Source organism: Vulpes lagopus, chromosome 12 (genome assembly GCF_018345385.1).
Source record: "Vulpes lagopus strain Blue_001 chromosome 12, ASM1834538v1, whole genome shotgun sequence".
NCBI classification, from domain to species: Eukaryota; Metazoa; Chordata; class Mammalia; order Carnivora; family Canidae; genus Vulpes; species Vulpes lagopus.
The window spans coordinates 36,773,822-36,796,903 of record NC_054835.1 but is presented as its reverse complement, the minus strand read 5'-3'; the positions used below and the strand labels follow the sequence as shown (position 1 = coordinate 36,796,903).

At 36.8% G+C, this 23,082-nt stretch overlaps 1 protein-coding gene across 2 annotated transcripts in view; it reads right to left on the bottom strand.

The window, feature by feature from the left end:
- Positions 1–23,082, bottom strand: part of SKAP1 (src kinase associated phosphoprotein 1) — a 285,276-nt gene that overhangs the window by 241,726 nt on the left and 20,468 nt on the right. For both annotated transcript variants that reach the window (XR_005983283.1, XM_041727103.1), the window contains exon 2: positions 15,476–15,581. Coding sequence is in view for 1 of the 2 variants with exons in the window: in XM_041727103.1 (XP_041583037.1) it covers positions 15,476–15,581 (106 nt within the window). In the remaining variant the exon portion in view is untranslated. The remainder of the gene's footprint in view (positions 1–15,475; positions 15,582–23,082) is intronic.

Here is a 23,082-nt window from a genome sequence, read left to right as displayed (position 1 = left end):
TATAACACCAGTGCTCATTACATCATGTACCCTCCTTAATGCCCATCACTCAGTTATCCCACCACCTCCACCTCTCTCCTCTCCAGCAACCCTCAGTTTGTTTCCTATGATTAAGAGTCCCTTATGGTTGTCTCCCTCTCCAATTTCATCTTGTTTTATTTTTCCTTCCCTTCCCATATGCTCCTCTGTTTTGTTTCTCAAATTCCACATTAAAATGGAATCATGAGAGGGAGAAATGTTACATCTTCCTTTTCTAGGCATAGGAAACATAGACAAACTTTGACATTCTTACCCTTTCTGCCTTTGCAGAAATGATAATTGTCCTTCTCTGATTGACTTGTTTCACTTAGCATATACCCTCTAGTTCCATCCACATCATTGCAAATGGTAAGATTTCATTTTTGATGGCTGAGTAATATTCCATTGTGTATATATACCACATCTTCTTTATCCATTTACCTGTGTGACTATCATTCTTAAGTTACAGATGTGAGAGTCTCTGAAGCCCTCATTCTTCTCAAGGAAAAGGATCCCCTGATGCGTTGATAACTTTAGTGTACCTAGCGCTGTTCATTGCCCATAAGAGAGGTTCAACAACTCACTGGCCACTGAATTTCTTCAGCACACAGTCACCTTAACCAAACGTTAGAAGACAACCATTGAAACACAGCTAAGGTACACTCAAAAGTCTCTTAACCTTCCAGGTGAATTTGTATTTTAAAAGAAGGTGATGAGCCTGAATACATTTCTAAATGGTGAAACTCCAGATATGTAACAAATGGAAACCAAACATTTGGTTGGTCTCCATGCTGGCTTTGGCAATGAGTCTGGCCACCCATTGGCCTGATAATGTCTTGGAAAACAGGGATATATAATATGTGACACTATCTTGATTGCCTGGCATCAAGTCCAACAAAAAGTAAACAAATAGCCAATACATATTTGTTAAGTAAATTAACTGCTTCCAGTTTGTAATCTTCATTATGCTTTTAGGTGATTTTGTTTCTCTTTATGACCAACATGAAAATCAATCACGGTGACTGATGTTTTGAGAAGGAGGAAGTGAATGGTTTACTCAAGTGCCATCACTTTGGGAAACTAATCCCACACACACAAATGTTTTACTAAATATCCACAGAGCATAGCTACTCCTTTTCTAATGAAGGATTCATCCTGTGTCAGTTTAGATCAGCTCAAAGGGATAATATCTAAGAAATGAAAGTTGTTCTCAGTCAGTGATATCTAATGAAGACCTTGAGAATGAACTTCCTTTATTTAAAAAAATCATAAATTACTCAGAGGTCTGCTATAATTCATATCGCTCAAAAATAATCTTACTTTCATGTGCATTTATGGGTGTGTATGTGTTTTGCCACAGAGTAAAACACCTCTACGTATAGCTCTACACATATTTGCACAGGAGTGACCCAAGGCTACATGACACAATTAAAGCCTAATTTTCTCTTTCTACATATCTATTCCCCTCAGTTCCAAATCCTTTCCTACCTGGAAACCAAATACTCTTTGGCTACTAAGTCTCTGTCCTTTTTAAAACAGGAAAGGCTCTGATCTCAATGATTTAGGATTAAATACATATTCACTGCAGAGTTGGAAAATATAAATAAACAAAAAGGAAAACTTAAAAATCACTCAAACTCCCCTTGCCAAAGATTACCATCATTAACATTTTGGTAGGGGATCCCTGGGTGGCTCAGCGGTTTAGCAACTGCCTTCAGCCCACACCCTTCAGCCCAGGGTGTGGTCCTGGGGTCCCTGGGTTGGTCCCGCATCGGGCTCCCTGCATGTAGCCTGCTTCTCCCTCTGCCTGTGTCTCCGCCTCTCTCTCTCTCTCTCTCTCTCTCTCTCTCTGTGTGTCTCTCATAAATAAATAAATAAAATCTTAAAAAAAAAATTGGTGGGGCTAGATGCCTGGCTGACTCAACTAGAAGAGCATATGGCTCTAGATCTAGGGGTTGTGAGTTCAAGTCCCACACTGGGTGCACAGATGACTTAAATAAATTAAGTTTAAAAATATTTCAGTGGGTTTTTTTCAGACATTTTTCTCTGAGGTTTTACATATATATTTAATCTACTTTTTCACTTATATCTTTATCGTCCCACATCAATAAATCCTCTAGAGCATGCGTGATTAAATCATTTGTTTATAGGGCAGCCCAGGTGGCTCAGTGGTTTAGTGCTGCCTTTGGCCCAGGGTGTGATCCTGGAGACCCAGGATCGAGTCCCATGTCAGGCTCCCTGCATGGAGCCTCCTTCTCCCTCTGCCTGTGTCTCTGCCTCTCTCTCTCTCTCTCTCTCTCTCTCTGTGTATGTGTGTGTGTATCTCATGAATAAATAAATAAAATCTTTTTTAAAAATTATTTGTTTATATATTTACTTATAAGTTTGCCCTTTCAACAGGATGGAGGAGCAGAATAAACTGGAACAGGGAGAAACTTAAGCTAGAGTACCAAAAAGGAGAGTTTTGCAATGCTCTGAGTAAAACGTTATGGATGCTGAAGTTTAGCCAATGACAAAGGGAAAGGAGAAGACAGATTTAGGATGAATGATCAATAGGTTTGTTGATGGGTTGAGGAGTAAAGACAAAAGAGTCAGGAATGACTCCCAGGATTCTGCCTTGGGACCTGGGCCTAGGAAAAGCAGAATTTGGGATTAGGGGTGAGCAGAATATAAAATGAGCTGAGTTCTGGACAGTCAAGCAGGATTTTTCTTTTTACGATTTTATTTATTTGTTCATGAGAGACACAGAGAGGGAGAGAAAGAGAGGTAGAGACACAGGCAGAAGGAGAAGCAGGCTCCATGCAGGGAGCCCAACATGGGACTTGATCCCAGGTCTCTAGGTTCAGGCCCTGGGCTGAAGGCGACGCTAAACCGCTGAGCCACTGGGGCTGCCCAGGATTTTTTGGACTACAAGTAACAGAACATCCAACTGACAAAGGCTTAAACAAACAAAGATTTATTTTTCTTTCAAAAGAGAAAGTCTGGAGACAGGTGATTCCAGGGTTGATGCAGGGGCCAACAGCAGCATGAAAGACCTAGGTTCTTCCTGTATTTCTGCTATAACACCTTAGAACAGAGTCATATCTTAAGGTGGCTACTGCTACAATGTACTGCTGTCTCCCAAGCATAAGACTGTCCTGTGAGAAGCTATCAGACATCTGTCATGGCTTTCAAATCATGATCGTCCTTAGGTTCGTAGAGTTCTGTTGTCAAGGAAGAATGGAGGGTGCCTGCTGGGTAGGCATCCAGTAGGGTCTGCCCCAGCTTTATAAACTTGGAGATCTCTAAGACACCCAAAAGGAGCTATCCAATACACTGATGCCTTGCCAAGAGAACTGCAATTGAGCTGTAGAACCATAGAGGAAGGGACACCTGGTGGCTCAGGGGTTAAACACATTTGCCTTTGGCTCAGGGTGTGATCCTGGAGCACCGGGATCAAGCCCTGCATTGGGTTCCCTGCATGGAGCCTGCTTCTCCCTCTGCCTATGTTTCTGCCTCCTCTTTCTGTGTCTCTCATATAAATAATAAAATAAAATAAAATAAAATAAAATAAAATAAAATAAAATAAAATAAAAACTGCAGAGGAAGTCATGGAGCTATGGACATGGGTGCAACTGAAGAATGTGGTGAGGATAGAGGCAAGCCTGAGGGGGCTATGGTAAAGGGGGCAGGGCAGAAAAATGAGCCCACGCATGAGCCTAGGGGAAAAAAAAGACTGTATAAATGCAAGGAAGAAGAAAAAACAGTAGAAGCTATTATCATGGGAGTGAAGAGAAGGAGAGGTTTTGTTTTGTTTTGTTTTAACTTTTTGAGGAAAAGGAAACTATTGATGGTGTCCGATGTTACAGAGACCGAGTAAGTGAACAGTGTCCCCTGGATGTGGCAATTGGAGAGTCACCGGTATTTTGGCAAGAGTAACTTGACAGGAGCAGAGGCTAGATTATAGAGGAATAAGGAGTGACCAGAGAACAGGAAACCAGAAATGGCTAGTCTAGGCTTCTGTCTGTAAAAAAAAAAAAAAAGAGAGAGAGATACAGAACAGTAGCTGGAGAGGGAATCATTGTGTAGGATGTCATGTTTTTCTTAATATTAGGAGAGATTTGGGGCACCTGGGTGGCTCAGTTGGTTAAGTGTCTGACTCCTGATTTTGGTTCAGGTTATGATTTTAGGGTTATGGGATCGAGCCCTGCATTGGGCTCCACATTCAATGTGGAGTCTCCTTGTCCCTCTCCCTCTTCTTCTCCTTACTCATGTCTCTCTCCCTTCCTCAAATAAATAAATACATAAATAAATAAATGAATAGATAGATAAATAAATAAATTCTAAATAAATAAATATATTAGGAGATATTTGAGCATATTTCTATGATAAAGATGAGTTGTAATAGAGGGTGGGAAGCTAAATTTAAGAAAGAGAGACTCCTAGGGAGTAGTAATAACAAAAGAGGATAACTGTGAGTCACTCCTTCAGTCCTCAAATAGTGTGAGGAGGAATGTGATCTCAAAAGATGACAGAGGGGCAGAGAACTATGACGTCATGTAGACACATCTCAAAATGGCAGAGGATGGGACAAAATTGAATGGGAAAAGTCTAGAAGTGGCAGCAAGAAGCTTAAAGAATGCCAACAACACTTCTGGAAAATAAGCAAATTCTATTTTAGATGACTGCAAGCAAAACAGTGTCCTGTGGAAGAGCTGTGTTTCCTAAGGCAGAGATGGAGCAAAGTGGTTGACGATGCAGTGGACTTTGATTATAAAAAGACATGGATCATAAGAAACACAGGGGAAAGGGCTAGAGGAGAAGTCATCAGGAGAGATGAGAGATGGTAGAGACAAGACATGCAAAACTGACTGGGAAGGATGATGACCAGAAACTGAGGGCTGGTGACAGCTTACAGAGATGGTGGTAATGACTAGTATCCATGCTCCCGCAGAAGGCCAGTGTAGGGTCAGCAATTCAGTGGTAAACTTCTCTCACAGAATTTTAGAGAGATGTTATCATCAGAGATACACGAAGAGATGGGCAGCATGTTTGCAAAGGTCTTGTACCTCCTAGCAGTATAAAAAGAAAGCATCCTATCTTTGGAAAAGAGTATGTGGGGCTGCCTACTAAAGAATAAATTTCCTAATAAAGAGGGTCTCTTGTTTTAAGTTTTAGCCTAGGACCTAAAAACACAGTTTTTGGTTATAACAGTACCCCCTTCCCGTTTATTCAACTCACATTATTGAGCTCATATCATATGCCTGCACCATGCTAGACTTTTTTTTAATTAACATAAGATCATCCATGCCTTTAAAGAGTTAATAATCTCCAGAAATATGTATTCTGCGTTCCAAGAAACTGAATTTGAAATGAAATTAAAAGTATGTGTGAGAGCAGTGCTTCTCAAACGTGACTATGCATACAAATAACCTTGGGATCATACTGAAATGCAGATTCTGATTCAGTAGGTCTGATTCAAGAGAGCCTGGGATTTTACATTTCTAACAAGTTTCCAGGTGATGCTGACACTGCTGGTCCCTAGGCCACATTTGGAGTATCAAGGAGCTAAAGACTAGCAAAAGATACCTTGCTTTACCTTTTCTATTTACACTGACCTATAAAGCTCTGAGAGTCTTACCTCTTTCCCTTGCTAATTCTCCTATCCATGCATTTTTTTCTAATAAAAAGATGGGAAGGGGGTAGAAACCCTCCCAAAGGGCTTTTTCTCCCAAGCAACTATTAGCTACACACACTGCTTTCGTGAACATGTCAAACATCTATCTCATGTGATTAAATACTTCTGTGGAACCTCTAATATTTCAAACAGGGCACCTAGATATTCAGTAAAAGAATAAGAGACTGGGAACAGCAATTAATTCTAGTTATGCCATATGGCAGTATAGAACACTGGATGGAACCTGAAAACTCAATTTCACAAGAGCCTTACTTATTCTGAATTTTAATCACTGTAGGATCAGCAAACATATGCCTACCAACCTGCTCCATTTACACAAAATTCTAAAGAATAATCACACTGCACACTCAAAAATGATTGGTTTTTCCCACACGGACTTAAAATTTCCCTCCTATCGGATTCTCAAAATAAAGTATCTGCTGACAGCTCCAGTTAATCTCCCTGTAAAATAATCTTCAAACAGCTCTTCTTTTAGTGAATAGAATCACTGGCTTTTCATTTCATCATCAGCTCACAATTTTGCACAAGTATAATTATTTCTGGTTCTGGATTCCCCAGTCCTGAGGTTGTTCAGGTGCTGGCTCCCCATCCCTGTGGACTCCCTCCATCATGCCTGTCACTACTGAGATACCTATTCTACCATATTCTCTCCATTTTACCTCTCTCCAGAATGGAGACATTATCATTTTCAACACATACTCCATCCCCTGTCCTCTTAGAGCTAAGATACTTTCATCTCCTGTACATCTAATAATTTCAAGATAAGGACAGAAAAATCAGTTCTTGTTCTGTGAACTTTTGTCTCCAGTGCTTGAGAGACTATCCTAATATCCCCTGAACATGTTTTAGTGATAACATTTACTGCACTAGGGCCAAAATGATTTTCTGCCACTTTCAATTCTAGTTCAATAAAAGAATAAGAGCTTTGTTTCTAACCTCTGTCATTTTTAATACCATAAAGTGATTTTAAAAATGTAAAATTGAGTTCCATTTCCTACTGGACTACCAATCTCATATTAGCTTTCCTTTTATCAAATTTATGAGAAAAGTCAGAAATTGCCTTTCCTTAAAAAAAATAAAAATTTCAGGATCTCCTGGGCAGAATGTTTGAATTGAATTTCAGCACTCCATAATTGCTGGCCTAGAAGTTTTAAAGAAGTATAAAAAGTTAGCTACTTATGTCAGGAATAATAAACTGGAGGATTATCCTTTAGTTCACTTAAAATAACAAAAATAATAAGGTTATTCCTAGAAAATCACCATCCTTAAAAACCCCAATTATGTTTATTACATTTCCAAATTGAAGAAGTGTATGGTTTTCTTTTTTTTTTTTTTTTTAGTGTATGGTTTTCTTAAACCACAGTGAATGAAATCCATGGCTTCTGAAATGCAAAGTCAAACAAAAAATATTTTCATAACATTATATTATGAAAATTTTCTAATACGCATAAATATTGAAAGAACCCCATATATACCTACAACCTAGCCTCTATGATTCACATTTTGTTATATTTGCTCTGTCACATATCCATCCATCCATCGTTCCATCCATCCATGCATCCACCCACTCATCCATCCATCTACCCATCTATCTTTTTTGATGCATTTCAAAATAAATTAGTATACATTAGACATTAGTATACTCCTCCATTCATTAGTATACTCCTCCATTTTAGTATGCATGTATAATTGACTAAACTTCAGTATTTGTTACAGTTCTTTTTTTAAAAAAGGATTTTATTCATTTATTCATGAGAGACACACAGAGAGAGAAAGGCAGAGACACAGGCAGAGGGAGAAGTAGGCTCCATGCAGGGAGCCCGATGCGGAACTTGATTCCGGGACTCCAGGATCACGTCCGGGGCCAAGACAGGTGCTAAACTGCTGAGCCACCCAGGGATCCCCAGTTACAGTTCTTTTAAACCAATAATCTTCTGAAAAATGCCAATTCATCTTTTGTAATGGCTTAGCTAAGTGAACTAAGCAACCAATTACAAATTCTAAGTTCTAAATCCTAATCTTTTATTAATTCTATCACTGAGTAATTTCTTATATTCCAGGTCTCTCACCAACAAAGGTACAAGGGCACTTGATAGACATGGTAAAAGGTATTAGTTACCGAATTGCAAAATGGATCTTGTGGTTACGGCAGGATTTGCAAATGAGAGAGACACTCACTTATGTTAACTTAGAGAAATAGCTAACTGGAGATTATGTGGACACAGAGCTTTCTATAAATTATCATGAGAACCTCAACAAGGCTCACAAACCCAAGACAGAGCTTGAGTTTGAGAATTAAATAATAATGCATCTTATATAAGCCACATTGTATCTATGAAGCTGGACTTTGGAAGCCTAGGTCACTCCAGGAACATTTGGCAATGAAGTACTAGCATTAAATTGTAGCTTTCTTGGCTTTGCAAAGCTGTAGTACTACTGATTTGTAAACTCTCTAATAATTGACTACAGTAAGAACTGCCACAGGGAGAGCTGCCCCATCCTTTATGAGTTGTTTGTTCCCCTACACTGATCTTCCTTTTTTTTTTTTTTCTTTCAGAGGATTGGCCCTGGAAGGGGCATCCTTTGAAGCCTGAAGAATCAAAGCTATTGCAAAGCACTGCTGAGAGTTTTGAAAGAAATATGAAGAAACTATATTGGACCTGGGGTGATAGGCTGAGATCTTCCCAAACAGGTCAGCAGTTGGTCTGTAAAATATTCCCATTGCCAAGGAGGCGGTGACATCTTGTGTAAATCAAAAACTAAAACCCTAAGATATCTCATTTCCATTTTAAATGCATGGGGGTTAAATATGGATATCCAGCACTCTAGAAGTTCCTGTGGGACTGATTTTATCCCCCATCTTCTCTGAGCCCTTTGCTGAGCGTGATAAGTAGGACCGCATTTCATTATCAACCCTGCTAGCACTGCACTTCGGGGAGACTAGATGAGGCTACACAGTGGGGGAGAAGATCCGGCTTCCAAAGAAGAAATGATTCACATGGTGCGATTATAAAAACCCACTTTAGGCCCAACTCATTTTCAACAGAATTGTGAAATAAAATAAAATCCCAAGGAAATGAAATTTCCTGCATCATTTTCCAAATTAAAAAAAAAAAATCACGGCAACACCATAAAAGAAATCGGAGGTTTCAAACTTTGGTTGGTAATGTTTGCATTTTGTAACATTTAGAAAAAAAAATTCCAAACAACATGTTGGAGAGGGCAACTTCGAAAAAAAAAAAACCATAAGATCATCGCGAGGGGAATCTTCAATTGAATCAGTCAGCATTACAGAAATAACACCAGAACAAAGAGCTTGGCTCCTGACAGCTGACCTAGTGCTCTTATATTTCTCTCCCCATTGCTCTAGTTTCACAAAGTGGATACAGGGTGGATCTATATCCAAAGTAAGAGAAAGCAAGCAAATCAAAGAAAACCACAATCAGGAAGGCCCCATACCACAAGGTCCCTGGAAATAAAATATTGAATACTGAGAGGCAATTTTTTAATGGGGTTTCTATAAGTAGAGGAAATAGTGCAGTGCTGGAATAAAAGACTAGCTCCAGATAAAATGAAATTTAAAATCAAGGCCAAAGCAATGGTGGTAAAATGAAGGCAGTGATTTCATACAAATGATCTTTTCACACAAGGTATGAATTAAGACCCTCTATTTATAGACAAATAGACAAGCTTCCTGTATTAAAATTTTGACACAGGATTTTCTGAGACCTTTCAGGACAAATCCATACTGAGTAGATAATAGGAATGTGCCAAGTGATAGCAATGGCTGTAATTCTATCAGGAGTAAAGCAAATTTCAGCGACCTAACTCTATGGCTAAAGAGTAGCTCAGCTTACTATTCTAGTAGTTAGTCCCACCTGAAGGGTACAAGCTCATCACTTGCCTGCTTCCTAGGTCCCATTTCAAAACTTCTTTTCCTCTTGATAGACTATCTTTTCTGTTTAAAGAGATCAGTACTCAGAATTTTTAATAAAAACTTTTGAAAGGAAAACATTTATTTATCCATGCTTTTTTTCATGCTTAAAAAAACCTACCGATTACTTAGCATGAAAAAATACTAAAATATTATTATATATCAGAATTACTTATATAAAATATTTATTTTATGGGATGCCCAAAAGGAAAAGCTTCTTGCCCATGAATATCACCACAATAATCTAGTGTAAAAGAAAAAAAAATGATCAATTTAATCTTGGATCTGGTACCAATCCCAAGATAGCCTCACAAGTGAAAGAATATATAGGATAATCATCATCATAACATTAAAGGTGAATTATACATTTCAAGGCTGCTTGGGAGGAACAGAAGCCTGCTAGGAAACAGCACATAATAAGATGACCCGTCTTTCCAGGTTAAGCCAAGAGTCCAGAAATGGGTAATATCATATCAGTCTTAGGCACCTGGGTGTCTCAGTCAGTTAAGCATCTGCTTTCAGGTCAGGTCATGATTTCAGGGTTCTGGGATTGAGTCCCACATCAGGCTCCCTGCTCAATGAGGAGCCTCCTTCTCTCTCTCTCTATCTCTCTCTGCCCCTCCTCCTGCTTGTGCTCTCTCTCTCTCTCTCAAATAAATAAAAAATCTTTTAAAAAAATCCTATCAGTCTCATCTGCAGAGCATTTCAGGCTCAAAGGAACACTAAATAGAACCCCTCATTGCCAGATAAGTATATCCTCAAAAATCTTTTAACACAGTTGAAAAATCTCAACAAACATTCACTGAATAACAGAATACTAGTACAGGAATTTGGTATATAAGATTAGTTGATAGTTGGGATCCCTGGGTGGCGCAGCGGTTTAGCACCTGCCTTTGGCCAGGGCCTCTCTCTCTCTCTCTCTGTGTGTGTGACTATCATAAATTTAAAAAAAAAAAAAGATTAGTTGATAGCTCTGAATTTGTTGCAGGACTGTTTTCTTTCTTGGTTTAATAATGGGAAGCAGGGATAGGATTGGGAAAGGAAGAAATGAATTATTAGCCTTCAAAATGTGGTGAAATTATTGCTACAACTTTTGAGTCTTTTCAGAGCTACTGAAACTTAGATAGATTGTACAAATATCTCCTCCTCTTTTTCTGAGCTGGCACTGAAACTCCAGTGTAAATAGCAAAATGAAACATCAGAAAGATGTTACAAGCAAATAACTAAACTTGCAAATAACACAAACGTATTAATAGTACGTTATATTTTAGTTCTCTTTTTTTCAAAAAATTTTATTTATTTATTAATGAGAGACACAGAGAGAGGCAGAGACATAGGCAGAGGGAGAAACAGGCTCCATGCAGGAAGCCTGATGTGGGACTCGATCCCTGAATTTGGATCACGCCCTGAGCCAAAGGCAGACGCTCAACTGCTGAGCCACCCAGGGGTCCCTATTTTAGTTCTCTTTAAGCATGCTTCATGTGAATGTGTTTTCTTTTGGGGTGTTTAAGCTCAATAACTAGCACTTATGAAAAGTCAAATCTTCTATGTAATTATTGGTAATGATATTTCCAGTATACTATTTTGAAATTTTTATTCCCAAAGTCTGTTATCAGACTCTTTGTCTCTCTTCCTATACTACAAAGACATCTGGTGATACATTCTCTTTTTTTAAAAGATTTATTTATGTATTTACTTATTTATTTGAGAGGGAGAGATGGAGAAAAAGAATCTCAAATAGACTCCCCACTGAGAGCAGAGCCTGACACGTGGCTCAGTCTCATAACCCTGAGATCAGGACCTAAGCCGAAATCAAGAGTGAAACACTCAACTGACTGAGCCACCCAGGTGTTCCTGATGATACATTTTTAAGTTAAACCCTGCTTTAAAGTTAAATCCATGTTAATCTGAAAAGAAAAACATGAAGTTCCCAAAGAAAACTGAATTGTTTTTATGATATTTATATTAATGTATCATGTGTCATGTGGAGCTACACACTAGCCACCCACAATGAGACAAGTTCAAGATACTCTTTCAGTCTGTACATTAAACGTCCTGAGTTTTGTGGGTTTTGTGCCATAGTCCTGTTACAGAAAGCTATTTCTTGATTTCTTTCCCTTTCAATGTGCTATAAATCTACCTGTCTCTTTTTGGAACTCCTTTAAGTTTCACAGAAGGAAATAATACTCCAAGTTTGTTTCCATTGGCTCTGGCCTTCCCTTCCAACAGTGAGCATAAATGACTAGTTGTTCCAAAACAGGCCATCAAGAAAGAATATATCCTTACCACAGTAATAAAAATATTCCATTTTCTTCATTCCCTCCCCCACTATTCTTGCTGTCAGATGGCCTCCCCTGAATAAAACTTTTAAGGAATGCTCAACTGTTTCTGCAAATGCATGAGACCGCCATCAAGTGTCTAAGTGCAGCTTCTGTCTGCTTCATTCCAGGTGTCCCACATCTGGCGCTGATCCTGCAGTGACCACCGTAATAAAACAGGAGGAGCCTGTGCCTGGCTTTCATCCTAATCATTCTCTAAAGAGCTCAATGAAAACTTGGACTCAGAATGTGAAAGCTGTTAGATTTTAGGGAGAAGGTTTAAATGAGGCAGTTGGAGGAAGAACAATGAATATTATAGCTCAGGACATGGAATACTACAAAAGGCTTCACTTCCAGAATCACAGGAATTACCATTTTTTAAGATTTTGTTTTACATGGAATATATTATCCTTCATTGGTGATACATGTAAGCCAAAAAACCTAGTATGCAGACAGAGATACAGATAGTGATTTTTATTTGTTTGTTTTTAAGTCTGGGAGGAAAGAGAACAGCTAAACTACTTGTGCTGAAAAATAGATGAGCACTTGGAGAACATCCATGACTCTTGACACAACTCTCATTTCCTGGGGCTGGTCATGCTAGACAACAGAAAGGTGGCAAATAGCACATTATAGCAGTTGTGATGGAGTCAGACACTTTGACTTCTGGCAATTCCATAGCCGTGGCAAACACCACTGAATTCTGAGTCACCATAAAAATTAGAGCCAACTCTCTAGAGTTGACCAAGAATCAGAGGCAGTGGTATTTTCACTACTCTCTATCCTTTTCATTCTCAAGCAGCTCAACTTGAGGAAAGAATTAGAGGAACTGAAGCAAGAAAACAACAAAGATAGAGTGGAAAGTTGCGTGTATGTGTGTAAAGGGGATATATGTGTATGTGTGTGTATACAGAGTAGTATTTATATCTATCAAGTGGCCTTCTCAGATTATCCTGCTTGAAATTTCTTACCCACCTTCAAGTAAGTTCTGAAGTGTCAAACCATAATTATAGATAGGTTCCTATACCCCAAAATGTACCAAACCTTAAAATATCATCACTTTAATATGCCTAAAGATACAATCTTTTAAACAACTTTCAGTGATTCTTTCCATGTTACATGGCAACTTGCCACATACATTTAATGTTCAAGTTTGATGATTTCTTTTCACACCTAGCTTTTTGGCATGAGATACAATGCCACAAAACAAGAGTGAATGTGGCTGATATTGTACAAGCTTTCAGTATCAATACATATAATCTATAATGTTGACCAGCCATAAACAGGACTATAGAAGCAATATGGCTGAAGAAGAGCATTCAATAAAACAAGCGTTACATTAACAGAATGATGATTGAATGGGTGGATGTAAGGCAATTTCAAACAGCTTGCCAAAGTAAACTCTCATTTTTCCATTTTCTGGTACAGTATCTAATTTCTGGCTCCTCATTTCCTGCATGATCTGATAATTATGAAATTCTAAATAAAGTGTCATCTTTCTTGCAACAAATCAATGAACAGAAAGCTCCCATCAGATGTTTCCTAAAGCTCCTGCTGATTATTTCCTGAATGTCTATCCTACAAACCACACAGCAAGTTCTTTGAGAACAAGGAACCTTCTCCATCCCATAACAAATACAGCTTCTGTGTGTGTGCATGTGAATTTAAAAAGAGCACTAAGCTAATGAGGGCACTTGATGGGATGAGCACTGGGTGTTATACCGTATGTTGGCAAATTGAATTTAAATTTTAAAAAGGGAGGGGCGCCTGGGTGGTTCAGTGATTGAGCATCTTGCCTTCAGCTCAGGGTGTGATCCTGGAGTTCTAGGATCAAATCCCATTTCAGGCTCCCCTATGGGGAGCCTGCTTCTCCCTATGCCTATGTCTCTGCCTCTCTCTCTGTGTCTCTCATAAATAAATAAATAAATAAATAAATAAATAAATAAATAAATAAATATTTTTTAAATGTTTAAAGGGAATACATTTAAAAATAAAAAGTAAAAAGAGGACTAATAAGTAATATGCAATTGGTAACAATGAGTTGCCACAAAATCACCATTTATTACCAATTTAAGATTGAGATTTAGCCCTTTCCAAACCCTGTGGTACAAATATGGGAAAAGAGAATTCCTCTTCATTGTATCTTTGTCCATACAGGTGCATAACATTTATTCTTGCATTCCTTATCACAAATTTATATCAATAGCATCATCATTACACAATTATAGTTTGGGCTTCCCTTTCTCTGTCATACAGTTTGAAACAATACCACCTCTATTCCTCAGGCAATCCTTATAATAATCCTATAATGCAAAGTCCAGCTTGTGAAAATAAAAAAATTCTATGGGTTACTAACTAAGCCTTCAGATACACAGGTAAATCTAAATTTATCTACTAATAAAGTAACATTATGGAGACGTTTGTTTTAAACACTCTTCCAGCATACCAAAAATTATAGATATTCTCATGTTTGCAGAAAGCTCCCATCTTCTGCATTCTGTTTGTTTCAATTATTCAGGGCAACCCAGGCTGATAATTACACAGTCCCCAGTTGCTGAGTAAAAGTGATGCTTAATTAGCCAGCAGGAAAGATCGATTAAGATCCAGCAGGGCATCTTGTGAGGTTCTCTCACATTTCTGGAGGGAATAGATTCTGGCTGTGCCCTTCCAAAGGATAAAACTCCCTGCTTTATAAGGAGTTTCAGTGAGGTTTCTAAGGTAGATGCTAAGATCAGTCAGGCACACAAATTGAATCCTAGTCATAACCCTACAGATGTTCTCTCTTCTCTAAGAGTACTTAGTTCAAACATTCTGAACCACATTGCCATCAGGTTGAGAAAGCTTAAAATAATACTAAATGTATCCCCAATTCTTGTTCAGTTACCATATTTCAAGCAAAAGATGGCCAGGAAATATATTGTAAAAGAAAATTTTTATTTTTCTCTCCCCCAGGCAAGAATATGTATCTGCCAGATGCTCACATTCTAAAAGGCACAAATTAGGTCAGGACCTTTTATTTTAAAAAGTCAATGAACATGATACTCCACACCATTCTAAGAGTAAAGCATTCCAATATGGTCAAAGAATCAACTGGATAAGTCTGGTTTAAGTTTTCTTTTAGGGAAGGAGATGTAGAAGTAAAATCAGGACCAAAAATTATAACAAAAATTAATTATCTCTAACTCTCTAAGGTCTTTCTTAGTAACTTGGACAAGCATAAATGTTTAGCTTTTCACATATTTTGCAAAAGTATTCAATAAAGATAAACATAACAATCTAAAGCTAAAAGTAGATTCATTATCTTAAGATACATTATTATGAAAACATTTTTATTTTGGTAAACTAGTTGCCACTAACCATGCTTGCCTATCTCCAATTCAACTCAGTAAATACTTATTAAACCTCTGTCGAGTATAAAGAACTATAGTAAATATGTTCTACCTTGTTAATTTATATACTATGAAAGCAGATTTTACTGACTATGAATTGTTTCAAAGCTAATGAGAAATGAAATCAGTTTATACAAACCTAGTTTTGATTTGCTGGAAGCCTCGTAGAATATGGTCTCTGTGGTCCCTTGCAGTAGTACTGAGGTTCTCATTCCGCAAACCTTCTGCCAAGAACTCCTCAGCATCTAAAAGAAAAAGAAAGCTGGTCAACAGGAAAGTATTAAGAGATAAATAGGAAAATCTGAAGAATTTAAAAATGAGTATTATCTTCTCTTTAAAAACTTTAAAGTTTCGGGGCATCTGGATGGCTCAGTGGTTGATTATCTGCCTTGGGCTCAAGTGGTTATCCTAGGGTCCTGGGATCCTGTGCCATGTCAGGCTCCCCACAGGGAGCCTGCCTTTTCCTCTACCTATGTATCTACCTCTGTCTCTGTGTCTCTCGTGAAAAAAAAAATATTAAAAAAATTTTTTTTAAGTTTCAAAGCAATATGAATGTACTTAATACCACAGAACTGTATACTTACTAATGGTTAAAACAGTAAATCTTATGTCATGTATATTTTACCTGAATAAAAAATACATAAAACTTTAGGTATAACTATATATATGTATATATATATATATCACAAAAAGTAACTATTTTTCTAAACCATTTTAAAGAAACATTGAAATATTAATTATCTCTGATGCTAGAGGATGGACTGTCAATTTCATAAATCTATAAATATTACAAATCAGTCATAGAAGGTCACAGGCCAACACAAGCAAGAAAGAAACACTAGTAATAGAGCTGAAATAAAAAATAGAGCTGAACTACAAAACCGGGACCAAAAAGGGCAGGCATTCAAAGAAGAAAAATTAATTAGCAAATGCATCATCAATGAAAATGACAATGCAACCAAGAGAATGAACTCACATGGAAAAGAAAAATGTATCCAAGAGAAGGAAACTGCAATTAATGTGAACATACATTATAAAATAGGGACATGATAGAAATATATAATATGAAACAAATCATGTTATGTTGAAAGAAATGAGGGGCATCTAGATATTTTCAAAGACAAATTACATTGATAATGATCACAATTGCCCAAAATACCAGCTACATACTTTATTACGCAAAAAAGGGTTATCATCCCTAAAAAGTATATAAATAACACAGTTAAAATATCCCACCTCCAAAACAGTGCCTACAGTATAAAAATGTCATATATGCTATCAAATCATAATGTTATGAATTTATACAGTTGGGTTACATAAGCACGCTTAAATTTTTGTTTTACATTCATACTATTCAATAACATCAAAACAACAAAAAAATCCTAGATAGCCATCACTAGTACTTTTGGTGAAGTATAAAGTTCTGGAAATTAAAAATCTCACAGAGGAACACCATCAACTTCTAAGGCTTGCATCATGTCTATTGCATATGTCGTTTAATGGGTTCCTTTAAAGTCCTCTGAAGTGTAAAGAATGAGGAAATGGAAAGTTGAATTAAAAGATAAAAATAAATGTCACCTAAAATTCAGTGAATGCAATACACCTATTAATAAAAGACAAGGACCATATGATCATCTCAGTAGAAGCAGAAAAAGCATTTGACAAAATTCAAGATAAAAAATACCCAGTAAACTCGGAATAGAAGGAAAATTACTAGGCCTGATAAAGAGCAGCTTCAAGAAAGCCCCACAGCTAACATCATACATAATGGCCAAAGACTGGTGCTTTCTCTTAGTTCCTAAAGATCAGAAACAATATTAAGGATGTTTGCTGGGACGCCTGGGTGGCTCAGTGGTTGAGTGTCTGCCTTCGGCTTAGGGCATGATCCTGGGGTCCTGGGATCAAGTCCCACATTGGGCTCCCTGCATGGAACCTGCTTCTCCCTCTGTGTCTCTGCCTCTCTCTTTCTGTGTCTCTGCCTCTCTCTTTCTGTGTCTCTCATGAATAAATAAGTAAAATCTTAAAAAAAAAAAAAAGGATGTTTGCTCTCACCATGAATATTCAACATTATGCTGGTGCTAGCCAGGACAATTGCACAAGAAAATGAAGGATTAAGGACGCCTGGGTGGCTCAGTTGGTTGAATGTCTGCCTTCAGCACAGGTCACTATCCCAGAGTCCTGGACTGAGCCTCCCTGCTCAGCAGGAACTCTGCCTCTCTCTCTCCATCCACCTCTTCCCCACTCATGCTCTCTCTCTTTCTCAAATAAATAAATAATTAAATAAAATCTTTTTAAAAATTAAAAAAATAGTCCAGATTAGAAAGGAAGAGGTGAAACTATCTCTACTTGCACATTGCATGATCTTGTATATAACAAAACCCACTAAAAACTACTAGAATAAACAAATTCAGTAAACTTGCAAGATACAAGATTAATATACAAAAGCAACTGTCTTTCTATAGAGTAGCAATGAACAACCCAAAAATGAAACTAGAAAAATTCCACTTAAGATAGCATAAAACAGAATTAAATACTTAGAAATAAATTTAACAGAAGCAAGACTTAAACTCTGAAAATTGCAAAAAAAAAATTGTTGGAAGAAATTAAAGATCTAAATAAATGGAAAGACATCCCTGTTCATAGATGAAAAGACGTATTATTGTTAAGATGGCAATATTCCTCAAATTGATCTAAAGATTTAATGCAATCCCAATAAAAATCTCAGTTGACTTTTTTGCAAAAACTAATTAACTAATCCTAAAATTCATTTGAAAAGTCAAGGGACCCAGAATAGCCAGAACTTTGAAAAAAAAAAGGAACTTTGGAAGATTCACATTTTTTTTTAACGATTTTATTTATTTGAGAGAGAGAGAGAACGTGTGGGTGAGAGAGAGAGAGAGAGCACAAACAGGGGAGGGGAGAAGGGAGCTCAGGGAGGGACAGAGGAAGAGGGAGAAGCAGGTTCCTTGCTGAGCAAGGATGCTGGGCTCAATTCCAGGACCCTGCAATCATGACTTGAGCTGAAGGCAGATGCTGACTGAGTCACCCAAGCACCCCAGAATTCACATTTTCTGATTTCAAAACTTACTACAAAGTTACAGTAATCAAGACAATATAGTACCAACAAAGAGATAGACACATAAATCAAAGGAATAAAATTGAAACTTCAGACATAGTCCTTCACATTTATAATCAATAGATTTTTGACAAGGATGTCAAGACAATTCAATAGGAAAAAAAAACATTTTTTCAACAAATGGTGCTGGAACACTGAATATCCACATACAAAAAACTGAAGTTGGATCCCTACCTCACACAATATACAAAATTTCATGCAAAATGGATCAAAGACCTAAATGTAAAATGTGAAACTATAAAATTCTTAGAAAGGAACAAGCATAAATCCTTGTGACCTTGGATTAGGTAATATTTCCAAAATTAGGTAAGTGTCTTAGATGTGATACCAAAATAACATGCAATAAAAGAAAAAATAAATTGGACATCAAAAAATTAAAAACTATTGTGCTTCAAAGGATGTCATCAAGAAAGTGAAAAGAACCCACAGGAGAAAATTTTTGCAAATCATATAGCTGATAAGAGACTTATCTATAGAATATATAGAGAACTCTTACAACTCAATAATAAAAAGACAAACAATTCAATTTTAAAATGAGTAAAGGATCTGAACAGACATTTACCCAAGGAAGATATAGAAATGGTCAATACGCACATGAAAACATGCTCAACATCAATTGTCATCAAGGAAATGCAAATCAAAACCACAATGAGATGCCACTTCACACTCACTAGGATGCTACAGCCAAAAATATGGACAAAAATGAATGTTGTCAAAGATATAGAAAAATTGGGACTCTCATATTTTACTGGCAGGAATCTAAAATGCTGCTTTGTTAAACAGTCTTGTAGTTCCTCAAAAGGCTAAACAGAGAGTTACCATATGACCCAGTAATTTCACTACTAGATATACGCCCAAGAGAAATGAAAACAAATGTTCATAGCAGCATTATTCCTAATAGCCTGTATGTTATTTCCCACTTGGGAAAGAACCCAAACGTCCATAAACTGATGAATGAATAAATAAAATGTGATAGATCTATACAGTGGAATATTATTCACCAATAGAAAGAAAATGAAATGTTGATACATGCTACAATATAGGTGAATCTCTGAAATTGTCATGGTAAGTGAAAGAAACTAGTCACAAGGACCACATATTATATAAATGAATTTATATGAAATATACAGATTAGGCAACTCTATAGAAACATAAAGTTAGATTAGTGGATGCCTACAGCTGCAGGAGGGAGGAAGATTGGGGAGTGAAGACTAAGGGTTCAAGTTTTCTTTTGGGATGATGAAAATGTTCTAAAATTTATTGTGATAATTGACATTGGACTGTACACTTAAAGGGTAGGTTGCATGTTATATGAACTGTATCTCAATGAAGCTATTAAAAAACAGAAAGAAAAAAAGAAAGAAAGAAAGAAAGAAGAAAGAAAGAAGGAAAGAAAGAAAGAAAGAAAGAAAGAAAGAAAGAAAGAAAGAAAGAAAGAAGAGAAAGAACAACATCTGTGTATACCTTTCTGAACTTTCAAAATTGAAGAAAAATGAAAACATCCCTCAAGGACTCAGACCAAAAAAATAAGTTGCCTACAAAACAACAGAGTCAAAATGGCCTCTCCACAAAATAAGCATCAGAAAATGAAAGTTTTATAGTTTTAAAGGAAAAATTTTAGGTCTAAGAATAAAATAAAACCAGAACTTAATATTATTTTTTTTTAAGATTTTATTTATTTAGGGATCCCTGGGTGGCGCAGTGGTTTGGCGCCTGCCTTTGGCCCAGGGCGCGATCCTGGAGACCCGGAATCGAGTCCCACGTCGGGCTCCCGGTGCATGGAGCCTGCTTCTCCCTCTGGCTGTGTCTCTGCTTCTCTCTCTCTCTCTGTGACTATCATAAATAAATAAATAAATAAATAAAAGATTTTATTTATTTATTCATGAGAGACACAGAGAGAGAGAGGCAGAGATACAGGCAGAGGGAGAAGCCAGCTCCATGCAGGAAGCCTGATGTGGGACCTGATCCCGGGACTCCAGGAGCACGCCCTGGGCTGAAGGCAGGCGCTAAACTGCTGAGCCACCCAAGGATCCCCCAGAACTTAATATTAAAAAGAGTAAACAAACCTTTCACATCTGAACATTGAAAATACACTCCTACATATGTCATGGGTCAGAGAGGAAATACAAAACTGCAATTACAACATACAGAGAAAATAGCCTGAATAAAATATTATAAGATATAACCAGTATTGTCCTGACCAATTCATAGACTTAAATGTTTCTAGTATTAAATAAGAAAAAAAGCATCAAACTCAAGAAATCAGAAAAGAGCAATAAAACAAACCTGTGGAAAATAGGAAGAAGGAAACAATAAAGATAAAAGCAGAATTAATAAATCAGAACAGTGCTCTGTGGAGTCACAACCCTCTGATAAGAAAGAGAAAGAGCAGAGGCAGGTCAATTGAGAGGGACTCTGGGAAGCTCCCTCTGTCCCCTTTGCCTTAATCACAAGCACTTGGCTTTCATCTCTTTATACATTATGATTTCACATAAGAATTTAATTTTGAAAAGGGTTCCATTGCACAACACCTTGGGCAGCCCGGGTGGCTCAGCGGTTTAGCGCTGCCTTCAGCCCAAGGTCTGATCTTGGAGACCCGGGATCGAGTCCCGTGTTGAGCTCCCTGCATGGACCCTGCTTCTCCCTCTGCCTGTGTCTGTCTGTGCCTTTCTTTCTCTGTGAGTATAAATTCTCTCATGAATAAAAAATATAATCTTAAAAAAAAAACACTGACCTTAGAAACAGTGAAAAAAATGTATAAATGCTAAATAAGTGTTTAACAGCTGGAAATTTTCAGAGGTGAGTGGGAAATCCAGTAAATTGATAAAGCATTTGCATACCTAATAAAGGAAAAGGGAAAGAAAGCACAAATATACAGAAATGAAGCAGAATAAAAGGAAGCAACAACAAATACAGTACTCTTAATAAGATAATGGAATATTTCATAAAGTTGGTGAGATTTCAAGTTATTTTAATTTTCTTCTTTGTGCTTTTATATAATGTGTTTTATGATATTGGTTATCATTTTTCCCCTTTGAAAGTTATTTTCAAAAATAAGGGCCTATGTAAGTAAACAAAATAAAATGCCATGTAAATAAATTTGAGAACCACAGTGAAACAATTTCTGAGAAAAACATAGATTTCTAAAACTGAATTGAGAAATGGAAAACCTGAATCCTGAACAGGTTAATAACCAGGGAAAAAGAAGAAAATTTTGTCGAATTGTTAAAAAAAAATAAAAGTTCAGATTCATATAGTTATATAAATGTCATTCAAACTTTTAAGTAATCAATCATTCTCATTCAACATAAACTATCCCAGTGCAAAGAAGAGAAAGCTTCTTTAATCATTTATTAAAATTCATCATAACTCCAGTTCTAAAACAGCATAAAAAGAATCAGTTTAAAGTTAATATAGATATAAAAACCCTAAATAAAGTACTAGTAAGTCAAACGTAGCAGTACATTAAAATAATAATATAAAGTATATCCTTGGAATATAAAGATGTTTGAATAGTATTGATGTATTGTGTTTTTTATTTATTAGTTTAAAAAAGAGATCTATACAAGCAGGTTGATAAATGGCAAAGACCTCACCTGATGATATTTATCATCTATTTGTGACAAAACTGTATTAAATAGAAATAAAAGAATACCTTCTTAACCTAAGAGAGATATATATCCCATTTATGCCTGAAAATCTAAAGTCATTATCATTAAAGAACAAGATTGGTTTGCCAACTACTCCCACTATTAATTAATATTGTTCGGGAGGTTCTAGACAAAAAGAAGCCCAAGAAAGAAGAAAACTGTCATTATGTGTAGATATTATAACCAAATATATACAAGTTTAAAACTATGAACTTAAGAAAAAAAAAAAAAAAACTATGAACTTAAGGGATGCCTGGGTGGTTAGGCAGTTGAGCATCTGCCTTTAGCCCAGGGCGTGATCCTGGGATCCAGGATCGAGTCCCGCATCAGGCTCCTTACAGGGAGCCTTCATCTCCCTCAGCCTACGTCTCTGCCTCTTTCTCTGTTTCTCATGAATAAATAAATAAAATCTTAAAAAAAAACAACTATGAACTTGAAAGCTTTTAGAAATTGTAAGAATTATAATAGCCAGAAGGAAAATATTTTTAAAAATCTATAGCTTTTTGAGTAATAATAGAATAATTTGTGTTGGACTAACTTTCAAACAGGTAAGAATTATCAACAAAATATTTAAAAACAATAATTTTAAGGCACCAAACAGCCAAAAGCAGGCAGAAATTAGCAGGAATTTGATCCCTGAAAGAAAGTAACTGTAAAAAAAAAAAGAAAGAAAGAAAGAAAGGAACTGTAGAACGAGACTTGCATTTTTACAGCTTTTTATCTAAGGGTACACCCAGACCATGTGGGGTCTGGAGTAGCTGAGGAGTACCCTGAGACAAAACTTAGTGGAATGTGGGACAACATCAAAGGTCATTACTTACATGTATTTGGTGTCCCAGAAGAAGGGCAGAAAGACAATGGGAAAAAAAAGAAAAGACAGAAAGAAAGAAAGAAAGAAAGAAAGAAAGAAAGAAAGAAAGAAAGAAGAAAGAAAAAGAAATAATAGCAAAAAATTTCCCA